At 38.2% G+C, this 14,981-nt stretch overlaps 1 protein-coding gene across 4 annotated transcripts in view; it reads left to right on the forward strand.

Moving 5' to 3' along the window:
• Positions 1-12,310, forward strand: part of ARHGEF3 (Rho guanine nucleotide exchange factor 3) — a 168,087-nt gene extending 155,777 nt beyond the window's left edge. For all 4 annotated transcript variants that reach the window (XM_026677544.2, XM_087954758.1, XM_026677553.2 and 1 more), the window contains 7 exons: positions 255-317; positions 2,055-2,151; positions 3,154-3,230; positions 4,984-5,241; positions 7,005-7,175; positions 8,991-9,177; positions 9,473-12,310. In XM_026677544.2, coding sequence (XP_026533329.2) covers positions 255-317; positions 2,055-2,151; positions 3,154-3,230; positions 4,984-5,241; positions 7,005-7,175; positions 8,991-9,177; positions 9,473-9,819 — 1,200 coding nt within the window. In that variant the 3' untranslated portion in view covers positions 9,820-12,310. The remainder of the gene's footprint in view (positions 1-254; positions 318-2,054; positions 2,152-3,153; positions 3,231-4,983; positions 5,242-7,004; positions 7,176-8,990; positions 9,178-9,472) is intronic.
• Positions 12,311-14,981: the final 2,671 nt, after the last annotated feature.

Here is a 14,981-nt window from a genome sequence, read left to right on the forward strand (position 1 = left end):
TTCCTGTTGTAGCAAAATGCACTATATAATTAGTCATACAAAATCATTGTCAACACAAAAGCTGTAGATTGGAATATAACTTATACATAAAAAACAGAATGACTACATAATTATTGGTTTTATCATCTTTTTTCCTTGCAAAAGAAAACAAAAATGTTTCTTTAGCATTATTTCAAACTGAAATATCAGAAGAGTACATTTGTTTATTTTATAAAAATACCACTTTCTTTTTCAAATTGTTTTCAAAATTACAGGCAATATTTGAACTTTCACAAGGAGAAGAAGACTTGATTGAAGACTTAAAGTTAGCAAAGAAGGTATTGCATGCTTACATATTCTATCTGAAACTGTTTAATACTATTTCTGTGATCAATGCTAATGAAGAAAAGGTTTGACTAGAAGCTAGAGCATATACACTGCTCAAAAAATAAAGGGAACACTTAAACAACACAATGTAACTCCAAGTCAATTACACTTCTGTGAAATCAAACTGTCCACTTAGGTAGCAACGCTGATTGACAATCAATTTCACATGCTGTTGTGCAAATGGAATAGACAACAGGTGGAAAGCATAGGCAGTTAGCAAGACATCCCCAATAAAAGAGTGGTTCTGCAGGTGGTGACCACAGACCACTTCTCAGTTCCTATGCTTTCTGGCTGATGGTTTGGTCACTTTTGAATGCTGGCGGTGCTTTCACTCTAGTGGTAGCATGAGACGGAGTCTACAACCCACACAAGTGGCTCAGGTAGTGCAGTTCATCCAGGATGGCACATCAATGCGAGCTGTGGCAAGATTTGCTGTGTCTGTCAGCATAGTGTTCAGAGCATGGAGGCACTACCAGGAGACAGGCCAGTACATCAGGAGACGTGGAGGAGGCCGTAGGAGGGCAACAACCCAGCATCAGGACTGCTACCTCCGCCTTTGTTCAAGGAGGGACAGGAGGTGCATTGCCAGAGCCCTGAAAAATGACCTCCAGCAGGCCACAAATGTGCCTGTGGCTGCTCAAACGGTCAGAAACAGACTCCATGAGGGTGGTATGAGGGCCCGACGTCCACAGGTGGGGGTTGTGCTTATAGCCCAACATCGTACAGGACGTTTGGCATTTGCCAGAGAACACCAAGATTGGCAAATTCGCCACTGGTGCCCTGTGCTCTTCACAGATTAAAGCAGGTTCACACCGAGCACATGTGACAGACGTGACAGGGTCTGGAGACGCCGTGGAGAACGTTCTGCTGCCTGCAATATCCTCCAGCATGATCGGTTTGTCAGTGGGTCAGTAATGGTGTGGGGTGGCATTTCTTTAGGGGGCTGCACAGCCCTCCATGTGCTTGCCAGAGGTAGCCTGACTGCCATTAGGTACCGAGATGAGATCCTCAGACCCCTTGTGAGACCATATGCTGTTGCGGTTGGCCCTGAGTTCCTCCTAATGCAAGACAATGCTAGACCTCATGTGGCTGGAGTGTGTCAGCAGTTCCTGCAAGACGAAGGCATTGATGCTATGGACTGGCCCGCCCGTTCCCCAGACCTGAATCCAATTGAGCAAATCTGGGACATCATGTCTTGCTCCATCCACCAATGCCACGTTGCACCACAGACTGTCCAGGAGTTGGGGGACGCTTTAGTCGAGGTGTGGGAGGAGATCCCTCAGGATACCATCCGCCACCTCATCAGGAGCATGCCCAGGTTTTGTAGGGAGGTCATACAAGCACGTGGAGGCCGCACATACTACTGAGCCTCATTTTGACTTGTTTTAAGGACATTACATCAAAGTTGGATCAGTCTGTATTGTTTTTTTCCACTTTAATTTTGAGTGTAACTCCAAATCCAGACCTCCATGGGTTGCTAAATTTGATTTCCATTGATAATTTTTGTGTGATTTTGTTGTCAGCGTATTCAACTATGTAATGAACAAAGTATTTAATAAGAATATTTCATTCATTCAGATCTAGGATGTCTTATTTTTGTGTTCCCTTTATTTTTTTGAGCAGTGTATATGATCACTAATAAGAGTTTAAATATTTGCTTATTGTATGGCTTTTCTGTCTTTTCACAGGCGTACCATGATCCAATGCTTAAGCTATCTATAATGTCTGAAGAAGAATTAAAGCAAATTTTTGGAACACTAGATTCTTTAATTCCTCTTCATGAAGGTATAATTTCTTGCATTCAGTATATTGGAGAAATGGTTGTATACAATTTTAGAGTAGTGTGCAAAATCTATAAGCTGAAATATGCAGCAATATCCAATACTTACATTTTTCTATAATATTTATGGAGGTTTATGTTTATGGAGGAGGACTTTTTCTTGGAATTGGTTGGAATCTGTTAATGTTTCATTATGGAATTGAGTATTCCTAGTAAAACCAAATTGTCCATCACCACCAGCATCCAATAACAACACTAATAATACTATTAATAATTCTGGAGTACATACCAGAAGTTTCCAGGTATATTTTACATAGCTGACTATTTCAGTTTATTCAGATTTGTAAAATTATGGTATGTGTGTCTTTGTTTTTCTCTCTCTGTTGAGCTACTTTTGGGACTTCCTGAAATTACTGCTGGTTTTTTTTTTAAGGGTGCTATGAAGGGAGGGACTGATTTGAAATTTAACAGCAGTATTAGAATAAAGGCTTAACATTGTTGCAAAAAAGGTCATTTCTGAAGTGAGGATCATGCTATTGGTTGTTTTGCTTTTCCTCTAATCGTTTCATCTTTAGAGGGTGGGCTGGTTGCTTAAATGTGGAAATGTTTTGTAATAAGAGATACCAAATCATTCTGCTCTGATCAAAACTGAAACTGTCAATGCAGCAGTTAAAACGGATGTATGAAGAAACTGTTAGGTATGTTGCAGCCACTTGACTTTCTTATAAAAATGATAGAGGTTTTAATGTCATTTGGCAAAGTTTTTATTAGTAGAAACTACTACTAAATTGACAAGCTTCCCTTTTCTGTTGTTTAGCCAAAATATAGGGAAACCCAGTATGTTTGATTCACATAAAAGTTCAAAAGCCTAGTCCATTGTAGAGGAAAAGCCAGGGTTACATTCTCTGCTATGCCTGGCTTGCCATGTTATGAACATTATCGGTGAATGATTCATAAACCAAGTCTTCCATTTATTTCCATAATATTCAGTATTTTATTTTCATCAGATCTTCTTAAGAGACTGAAGGAAATTAGGAAGTCTGATGGATCTACTGAATCAGTTGGTCACATTCTTGTGAGCTGGGTATGTAAAATACTCATATGTTTTCTTGTTCCTATTTTTCCAATACTGATCTTATTTGGCATTACAAACATGCTTACAGAAACACGAATAACAGGATTTGTGAATATTTGAGTTAATATAGTTGGAAAAGTTATAAATTTTTAAAGAAAAGGACCTGTGATTTTAACACTTAAGGCAGTGGTCCCCAACCTTTTTTGTACCAGGGACCAGTTTCATGCAGAAACACTTTTTCAAGGACCGGGGCGGGGGGGGGAGTCCGAGTTTGGTGGTTTGCTTGCAGACGTTTCATTGCCTAGGTAACATCTGATGTTGTTACCTAGTCGGGTAATAAAACATCTGCCAGCAAACCACCAAGTTCAGGGAGCGCCAATGCCTCCTCATTGCAACCCTGAGTGACAGATATTCTCTTCTATTGGGACATTTAAAACGGAGGGTTTCAGCTGCAGATTCAGGGACTGCGCTGGGCTGAGGAGCGCCTTCAAAACTGAGCGCTGGGCGGCGGCGGCCCACGGCTGTCTCCGCGGCTCAGGACAAGTCCCTGCAGGACGGCTGAGAAGCCCTGCCTCTCCTCCCTGCCTTCCTCAGCCCCATCCCTCAGGTGTCTCCCTCCCTCCCTCAGCCTCATCCCTCAGGTGTCTGCCTCGTTCCTCTCTCAGTCGCTCTCTCGCTCCTCCACCAGCCCAGGAAGAAACTGCTTCAAAGAAGCCGGCAGGGCGGCTTTTCCTGTCGGCGCAGCTCTTCCAAAGCTCCCGTTCGCTCGGTTCAATCCAGTGCTCCGTTCTGCCTGCCTGCCTTCGTTTCTGGTGGTTTCGGAGCAGCTTCGGCTGAGTAAAAGAGGCGAATAGTTATTATTCTCAGCCGAAGCTGCTCCGAAACCACCAGAAACGAAGGCAGGCAGGCAGGCAGAACAGAGCACTGGATTGAACCGAGGGCGGCGGGGTGGGGGTGAACGGGCGCTTTGGAAGAGCTGCGCCGACAGGAAAAGCCACCCTGCCGGCTTCTTTGAAGCAGTTTCTTCCTGGGCTGGTGGAGGAGTGAGAGAGCGAATGAGAGAGGAACGAGGCGGGAGGAAACCGAAGCCACTGAGCCAGAGAGTAGGACAGGCTTTGGTTGCTTCCTCCCTCCCCTTCTTTCATTTGTGTCCTTGATTCCTGATCCCAGCAGCATTCACCGAAGGCGAAGAAAGCCGCCATTTTTTTTTTAATTTTCTTTGTGGCCTGGTACAAAGTGATCCACAGACCGGTACCGGTCTGCGGCCCGGTAGTTGGGGACCCCTGACTTAAGGCACCTTTCTAACACTGTAGAAGATTATGGCTAAATTAAAAATTTCAAACTCTTTTCAAAATTTCATATATTAAGAAATGTCTATTTTATAAGCTTTGCTTTTGGCCAATGAGCAATGCTTGTGATATACAATCATTGCACAGTGTTAAACATAACATTCTAAGGTAATATATATCAACCTGCTTCAGAATATTTCATCGTTATATTAGCTCAAATATATTGGACTTATTCAGAAAATGTGCTTTTAAAACTCATTGTTGGATACAAGGCCACAATAACCATTTTTAAAGCCATTAAACTGTAGGTAGGAAAATAAAGGTTTTAGAATTTACAATACTGCGTAATTAGAACCTTAGACTAGCAGATTTAAAGATTGGAAAACAATCCTATTTGAAAGCAACAAATATGTTTGAATATAACATGCAAAAACTCTTGCCACCTATTATTTTTATTTCTTTTTTTCCCTTAGTTGCCGTTCTTGAATGCTTACGATAGTTACTGTAGCAATCAAGTGGCTGCTAAAGCTTTGCTGGATCATAAAAAACAGGACCACCGAGTGCAGGACTTCCTACAGCGCTGCTTGGAATCACCTTTCAGTCGTAAATTAGATTTATGGAATTTCCTTGATATCCCACGCAGCCGTCTGGTGAAATATCCACTGCTACTCAGGGAGATTTTGAGGCACACACCAAATGATCATCCAGATCATCAGCACCTTGAAGAAGCTGTATGTGTTTAGCAACAGTATAGCAAGTAGAGATATTTTTTTTTTAAAAAATGTTTAATTATCCATTTCAAGGCAGTTGCTTGGATTAGAATTACAATAGTGTGTGTATGTATGTGAGTCTGTAGATGCTTGATATGCAAAATTACTTACAGTTAATTAGCAGTGTAGAAGTAGAAAAGCAGTACTGTTTTTAGAGGCTGTGGAAAAGGTGCTTTCTCCTGCTCCCTTGGCTAAGTGTTCTTCCAGATTAAGCAGCCCCAGTATGAGATGAATCCACCTTCAGGCCCCCTTTTTAATGAAGTGAATCAAGTAGTCTCTTTCCTTTGACACAGCAGGTCATGTGACCTCCACAACCCAAATTAGTTAGTCATACTAATGGTTCCATATATTGTATTCAGCTGTTGAAGCAGAAACAAACAATCTGATAACACATAACCATGTCTTACCATGACTGTGCATATATGTGTATGTATTTGTGGCTAAATATCACACCTTCAAATACTCCTTTCCATAGTGTTGCTTCTTAGCTATAGTTCTAAGAAACAGAAGCATGCCAAAGCTACTTATGCCAAAACTTTTCTTTAATCCTCTGGGAATAGTTGCTACTGCTTAAATATTCAAAGGGTGATCAAGGATTCAGGAATATTGTATGTTAGCCATGTTGCAATAGCAAACACACTAAGTGCTTTAGGGTTTCCACAAATGTTAGAATTCCTTCCCCTTAATGAAGATGTGAAAGTTCAGTACAACAGTTTTTTACTAGAAGTCTGCAGGACTAACTTTAATCACTTAGGTTTATTTAGAAAATCATCCCTATTTATTATGGCATAGCAAATTACAACACAGGTTTGGGGTCAAGCACACATAATACTAGTGGTTTTAGTTAGAAAATCAAACAACAAAGTCCTGCTGTTTGTGTGTAAAAGGATTCTGATGATATAGGCTACTTCATTCAGTCTACTTGAATGAATAAATGTGCTAAAATGTCATTCATTTAGCAACTACTACATTTAGAGATCACTTGTAAATACAATGGTAATAAAGGGTTAAAAAAAATTTCTAACCAGCGCACATATTTATGACGAAATTCATACACCTGAAAATGTACACCACAGTGAGATTAATGCCATACAAGAGAACTTTATCTGAATGAGACAGCAGCACCTGATCTTCACTGTGTCCGTGGTGTGAGCGTGCATGCGTGTGCATGAAGGGTATGCTTAGCAATTATTTCACTTAACCACCTGGTCACTGGAATGGAACTTGGTCACTAAACAAAGACTGGATGTATTCATATTGATTATCATATGCATATGCTTGCAAAACATAACCAAGAAGAGAAAGATCCTTCGTGCTCTCTGAGGTTGGTTGTTGCAGACATGTCATTTACTTGTCCAGCACTGATAATGTCACCTAATTTGGGTAATGAAATGTCCGCAAGGAAACAATTAAGCTCAGAGAGCACCAAGGACCCCTCATTTCAACTCTGAGCTATGAATATTTTCTTCTAATGATAACCAAGAAATTCCTGCAGATATCATTCCTGCACATTCAGTTGAACCACTCGGTAATATCTAGAACAGGGTTTCCTATGCAGGATGAAGAATTCTAGGAATTAAAGTTCAAGCTGCCAGAAGTTGAGAAACACTGTGCCAGAAAAATATTGAAAACTTAATTTTCAATAGATCTTGTTTTAGCATCTATTTGTCAACCTGTATTGGAAATTGACCTCCTTGTAAATAATCTCTTTATTTTTTCTCTAGATGAATATTGTTCAAGGCATAGTAGCAGAAATCAATAAAAAGACAGGAGAATCTGAATGTCAGTATTACAAAGAGAGGCTGATATATCTTGATGATACCCAAAGGGACTCCCTAATAGATGAGTCACGTGTTGTTTGCTGTCACGGTGAACTAAAAAACAACAGGGGAGCGGTAAGGAATTTAAAAAAATACTGGGATAGTTTATTCTCTTTCCTTTGAATGTTGGTTTATACATCAACAGACTGTTGCTCAAATTAACCGTACTCTCAAATTAACCATCAAGTGCATATATTTCAAGGCGATGTATTGACCCTGCTGCTGCACAGGTTTGAATCTCCTCCACCAGATAATCACAAGGAGTGATATGGATAACTACCATCAGCCATTATCTGTACATAGATGACATAAAACTGCATGCAAGAGTGAGCAAGACATCCATCTGACACACATTTACAGTGAGGATATTGGGATTTCATTAGGACTGGAGAAGTGTGGCATCACAAGTACCACCATCAAAGGATAAGACAGATCTTGAAGACTCAACTTAATTGTAAGAACAAGATCCATGCCATCAACAAATACGCTATGTGAGCCATCAGATATCTTGCTGGGAGAATGAGCTGGTCAAAACAGAACATGAAGATCCAGAACCTTCTCACAATATATGGAATGTTCAACTTTAAGTCCAACAGAGATTATGCACCAGGTAGAAAGAGGGAGGAGTGGGATCTATTGAGTATCGAAGTCTGAAACCCATAGCATCCAGGAATACATCAGTAAGATGACAGCCAAAAACAAGCTTCAAAGAAAATGCCTGAAGCAACAGCAGACATGAAAAGAAAATCAAGGAGAAAGATAAAGTGCCATGGGAAGACAAGACCTGCATGGGATGTACCATCAACAGATAGCTAAAGTGGTAGACATTGGGAAATCCTACCAATGGCTGGGAAGGGCTGACTAAAAGGCAGCACTGAGAGACAGATCAGAGCAGCACAAGAACAGGCACTGAGCACTAGATCCATGGAAGCAGAGTTCGATTGCACTTGAGAGGATCCAAGATGCAAATTATGCAGAGGTGCAAGACATACTAACACCATACATTCAACAGCACAACCAAGTAGTTGACACTGTGTATAAGAACATCTGCAGAGTGTATGAGCTAGCTAGACCATCCCAAGTCCAAATGAGACATCCCCCCCCAGATGGCTGTGGAGAATAATAGCATCAAGGTACTGTGGGACTTCTGGATCCAGACAGACAGGTACTGGCCAATCAACTAGACAACATGGTAGTAGACAATGACCAGAAGATAACAGTGGCAATAGATGTAGCAGTATTAAAAGATAACAGCATCAGGAAGGAGTACAAGAAATTCTGAAGAGTTTGTAAATAGTCCCATGGAAGTCTGGTAGAGTCCTTCAGGATAAGTGTGATAAGCACACACCTTTATCTTCCTTGAAATGCTGCCAACGCCAAACAGCAAATTTAACACAGAACTTCAGATTTCAAACTGACCAGTACGAACAAAGTTGCTTCCTGCAAAGGTTCATGTCCCTTTGCTCCTCGTCTTATGGGAGGGCCAATCACCTCCAAGTCTTACTCCCGAGTCACCCCTTCTATCTTAACTGTTCTTGCCTTCTGACAGCTCTGCGCACATGCGCACTGGGAACAGGCTCCCCTTGTTCCTCTGCCTCACTGCTGTCAGATTCTGGAGGCTCCGGAGTCAGCACATAACTCCCAGATGGCCCTGGCCCCATCTCTGTATCGGATACAGGACCCTCGTCCAAGTTCTCCCCAGACTCCTGTACTGGCCCATGTTCCTCCCCACTGTCTGACTCTGCTGCTGTCTCCACAGGTTGCCGGTGGACCACAACAAGAGGGAGGGAGATTGAATATTTGTTTTTTCTAGAGTAAATGGTTGTTTTTTAAATAAGAAATTTAGAAACTTCTAGAAAAGAGACTCAAGCTTTTTTCCTTTTGTCCTAGAAATTTCATGTCTTTCTTTTCCAAGAAGTGCTAGTAATTACTCGGGCAATTCTTCATAATGAACAACTCTGCTACCAAATGTATCGCCAGCCCATCCCTGTGAAGGATCTTACGCTGGAAGACTTGCAAGACGGAGAGGTGCGATTAGGTGGATCCATACGTGGTGCGTTTAGCAACAATGAGAGAAGTAAGAATTGGTTAGATTATTTTGATGTTTGTCAAATAATGACATTTCAGAATTTTATTCATTTAAAATTCTATCCATTTTGCTGTTTTGTTAAGGAGCTATTTTAACATATCCTTCATATAGCTGGCACGTAGAGAATCCCAGTTCTTAAATTATTAATAATGTGCCATTGTTTTAAATCCTTAGCATTTTGTAGAAAATTACAAATCAAAATCCAACGTTTTCAAAATTAACACCACATTTAAATAATCTTACAGAAAGCATTCCATGTACTGATTTAGTTCCTTTCTTGCAGTTAAAAACTTCTTTAGAATCAGCTTCAAAAATGGATCACAAAGTCAATCCCACTCATTACAAGCAAATGATACTTTCAATAAACAGCTCTGGCTCAACTCTATCCGTCAAGCCAAAGAACTGATTTTGTGTGCCTCGGGTGAGAATGGAGTCGTTGATTTGGAAGGACCTGTAATAACATCAAGTAGGAACAGAATATTCCAGCAAGAATCCAAGTCTGAACAAATGGACCAATCAGACAGTGGATCAAACTGTAGCATGGACACTAGTGAAATTAGCCTTGAGTGTAATCACATGGAAGAGACAGATTCTTGGGAGAATGACAGAGAATTAGAAAGCAATGTCTGACAAAAACTTCATGAGGCTTTCAGTGTCTTTTATGTATGTATTTGCATCCATATGTGGAGAAAGAAGCACTTTTTAATATTTTTGTGACAATGTCAATTCAATCCCTATTATATTTGTATTTGTTGACCATAATACTGTAACTGCCGGTATGTGTGATTTGGAATGTGTGACAACTAGAGTCTTGTGATAGTCTGTAAATGTCTCAATGACTGAGACAGGTACTTGACCAAATATTTCACGTCCTGTTGGTAGACATGATTTCTAAACTACCAGGTTTAGACATATTAGCAGGTGTCCCTATTTATAAAATTCCCACATTTGATGTGTTAAATGGCAACTTAACAAAAGCTATCTGCATGGCATTTTTAAAGTATCAAAGTCAGGAAGTTACATAAAGCAAGGTTTTAAAAAGTCTGAAGTTACAACTGAATTATTACCTGGTGATTTGACATAAGTACATTACATTAAGTACATCACTTGCAAGTAGGGTATTCGACAGTGGATGGTGTTCAAAAATAATGAGAACTCAAGTGATGTCCAACCATTTATAAAGTAGTGCTATATTTTAGGATAAACTAAAAAACTAAGTCGGCAGGAATCTTAAATATAGCTTGATTTACATTTTTAGGGTGAAAAGATACACGTCAACATGGCTAATGCAATAAAATAGGTTCCTCCAAGTGCATAGATACAAGATAATAATTTGAAAATTGGCACTTCATTAATAGGGTAAATCTAAAACTTCATATGATTGTGCTGTGAAATAAGCAGATTCAATAAACATTAGAAGAGCATGGAAACTCCAAAACTGACAGCTGAAATATTTTAAGGTCATTTAGACAATTGTTTTGCTTGTGTAGCCTTTCTGAGGTAACATCAGTTTGTATATAAAATGGTGCTCTCTCTTTACATGTTTTGGTTTCTCTTACATTTTATAAATAAAAATTATAATCAAGACCTATCCTGGGGAAATCATTTGGGTGAGCAGCAAATAAACCTTCTCTTTTTCATTTCCCATGATTGCTCATATTCCTAGCCTCCATTGCAGGTACAGATGGAGATGCCTGACAGGGAAAGGGTTGCAAATAATAAAAGAAGCCACAAGCTCCATCCCTTTTATACATACATGTCTTGTGACATCACAAATACATAAAATGGGGACAAATTAGAAGATGACTCTTTTTTCTCATTTTGACAAAAGCATCATATTCTGTTGCCACCACTGAGACTACATACTTTCTGTCATGAATTCTGTGTAAGAAACTTGTTTAATATGCTTTTTATATTAAAATTCAGAATACATATGATTTAGATGTAATCAAAACATTAGCAACCTTAGCACAAATTTGAAATAGGGAGCACCACTAGAAAACATTAGAAAGGGCAGATTTTTAAATTAACTCACTTTCATGTTTATGTTTTATCAGGAGTTTAAATTTCTTAAGCTAATTGTGATTAAAATAAGCCATGATTGCCATGATTAAAACCATGATTCAGATATTTTCTTATAACAGACCTCCCAATAAAGCATTGGCTTCTTTAGCACCAGTACCATTCTATAATTCTCTGTTGTGTCTGTAGCACCTATTGCTTTTCTATCAAATCAACTGCAAAGTGTTCTGATTAACATCTCAGAAAAATGTCCAGCTATTCTTTGATTAGCTTTAAAGTTAAAGTTGGGAAAATGTGAATAAGCTGGGAAATTGAGTAAAAAAATTACAATTAGGTTTGAACAACAATAAATTCAGTATTTTGCTGATTTCTTATAAATGGGTCTATAATATGCAACTTAGTGCACTGAAATATAATTACTATTATTTTCCATACAGTATAGACTCTAACCTCAGTACAACAGTAATGTTGGCAAAATATGTACATCAAGCATTTTATGTTTACAGAAAAAATAGTGGAGTAAATAAGGTGTCAGGTTTTTATGTTTCACAATCTGTTACATAAGTAATGTTAAAATAATCAGTATATAGTAGGTTATTTTACTTCTTTTTAAAAAAAAAAAAAGTATTAATTACCAATATCACTGTTTAGGACATTTCTGTATGTACAGGATTAAAATATAATGATCATGTTTCAAACTTGTAATTTATTTAACTTGCTTTATTCTGGAAAATGTTCACCAATCAAGGGAAACAGATCCAGTGACTCACGGTTTAATGCAATGTTCCAGACTGGAACTGGAGTAATACTTACAAAGGAGATGCAATAGAAAATACATTAAATTGCAATCTTAACAATCTTTACAATCTTACAACACATGGGAATAAATCCAAATGACATAGTGGGACTATTTCTCAGTAAATATACCAAGGGTTGTGTGCTTAAGTTGTGAACTACTGAACTGACAAATACTTGCCAAAATGTTAGAAAAATTTTATGGTTTTCATTTATTAAAAATACTGTATTAGTGATTAAATATTTTTGCATAATAGCCTTATACTGTTCTCAAAACATTTCAAATAAATTACACTGAATTATGTTCCATATCTCCATGCTTAATTGGGAAAGGCAGAATATCTTATACTTCAAAGTATTATTAATTTTACATTTTAGCTAAACCTATTGTATATTACTGATGCTCAAAATGGGTTTATGAAAGTTTTGAAATGTGACAGCTATAGAATGAACTTTATCAAATTCTTTTTCATCAGTTTAAAGATGTTTGCTATATCTGAACAGAAACAAGCACTGGTAGGTAATTGTTGCAGTCCAGGGTCAAAATGCATACCATCTTAGAAATCTTACAATAGGAGTTGATTTTATTTTTTTTAAAGGGAAGCAAACATCCATTATGTTCTAGCAAATGCAATAGGTTGTGTAAATCAGCGGTTGCCCACTGGTGGCCCGTGAGAAAATTTTGGTGGGCCGCAGAGAAATCTCACCCCTAGAGCACCCCCCCAAAGCAATTAATCCAGGCTGTTCAGAAACACAAGGCTGTGCTGCCCACATGGCCTGCAGGAACCCTCCCTGCCCACTCACTCCTTACCTGGTAAACTTGCCCGCTAAATTTTCCTTTTTCGGACCATCAGCTGGAGATTTAGATTAGCTAGGAAGCAGGAAATGGTTGGAATTCTTGCTTTCTAGCTAGTCTTTAGCTCTTCGGCTCTGCTTTTAAGCACAGCCAAACCTTCCTTAGGACTGAAGTTTCTATTATTCAGTGCAGACTCACGGCAAGCAAATTTTATGTGACAGATAGCTGATGGCAGATAGCTAGCTGATGGCAGATAGATAGATCACTGAATGATTCTGTGAGCAACTCAACTTGCCTGCCTGCTTTGCCTGATTTTGGGTAAAAGTTGCTCTTTTTTATAAAAAAAATCAATATTTATATAAATATTTATAATATTTACATACAAGCCATGCCCAGCCAGTCACATGACCACCAAGCCACACTCACAAATTAGGCTACACCCACATAACCGCTTAGAGCTCCCTGGGATTTAAAATTATGAGTTTGGTGGTCCCTGAGGTCCAAAAGGTTGGCAACCCCTGGTGTAAATAATTCAAAAGACCTGCTTCATGTGCTATAGTTGCTTAGTAATTTAAAGTGGGAAGCTTCTTATTCTATAGCTTCCTTCAATCTGTTTTATGATTAATAGGTTAATTTTTTTACACATATTTAAGACATCAGGCAGGACATTATGGTGATCTTTCTGCTGAAATTTTAGAATGGTTCTCCCAAGCCAACCAATGCCAAGTATTTTATTTTACAAGAAAAGTGTATCTTTGGAGCAACCGTAGATCTGTTTCTTCTTCAGTCAAGTAGATTTTTGAAATTTAGGAAACATGGTTTCCTTTACAAATTTAATGTTAAAATTCTGAAGGCATCAGAGCATGTAGGCAGTCATAGAGTATAGGCATAGGAGGTATGAGGAAAATAAAGGCCAAAGTGATTCTAGTGGGGTAGAAGCCCTCGGGGCTGTGACTCTGAAGTTGGAAGAGTGGCCCTAACAGATCCCAAGAACATCAGAGCTCTCTATATGATTTTTAAACAAATTTTTTAAATCAAGAGCTATATGAGTTTTTTGTAAAAATAAATACCTTTTCCATGCTGCAATTTTTTTTAAATAAATACCTCCGGTCTTTAATATTGCATGAAAATATTATGACACTGTTTAAAACATTAGGCATCATATATACAGTGGAAAGACCCAATATGCGAAGCCAAGGCAAAAATGGAAAAGCTTAATCTGAAATGAGCTATTACATACTAAAAATTTTTTAAAAGCTGTTCAAATAAAAATAGGAATAAACTCAACTGACTATGAAAAAACACATACTATAGTATAAAAAAAGAATGAAGCTGAAATAAAACCCCTGATGAAGGAAAAAAATATGAGGAAGAGAAGTGTCTACTTGATATTTTCAAAATTATTGGGCTTATTTTGCTATCAGAATGAATTTCAGATCTTACCTTCCAATATTTGGCAGCAACAGGATTATAACCTTTTACTCCATCATCAAAAGAAGCAAAATAAATATCACAGGGTAGAAAAAAAGGCTGCATCTTGTTCCATAAATGTGGTCTTGATTCAATTTATTATGAATAAGTAACCTTCACACCAAGAAAAATACAATGAAATTGTTTAAACTATTACTGCCATCTGCTGGTACTATTTTAATGAAAGTAAAATTGTTTAGAAGAACATCATTATTTTTAATTATTTTTCTTAATATCCAGTAATTATTTCAGTCTAAAGGTCTGATTCCTACAATTACCTTTTGTCTGCTCAAATTCTTTAGAATCCAATCCAGAATAGGAAATTTCTTTTCTAGGAAAGAAAAATCTGGGTTGTTCAACCCAAGGATCAACTTTTTATAGAAGCAGCCTAATTAACCAAAATGAAGTTTGTCACATTTATACATGCTTAAAAATTTGATCTGTAATCAAATCTCATTAGAACATAATATATAAATTGTACAAACTCTGATTATCCTGGATGATTGCTTCCCTGTAGATTTTTAATGACTATTACCTGGTTATTTTGTCAAGTCCTGAAAGATCTCATGAAATCAGATTGTTTCTCTGCTTACCCCACTTTCTTCCGGGAAAAGCAGATTCCTAACTATTAACTGTAATAGGCAAGTATACCAGATAATTAATTTTGAATCCCATGAAAGACACAGTTAATTACATGTGTGATGGTTTG

Source organism: Notechis scutatus, chromosome 2 (genome assembly GCF_049901735.1).
Source record: "Notechis scutatus isolate UNSWTSFEM ecotype Mainland chromosome 2, rNotScu1.2, whole genome shotgun sequence".
In the NCBI taxonomy this organism is placed as follows: Eukaryota; Metazoa; Chordata; class Lepidosauria; order Squamata; family Elapidae; genus Notechis; species Notechis scutatus.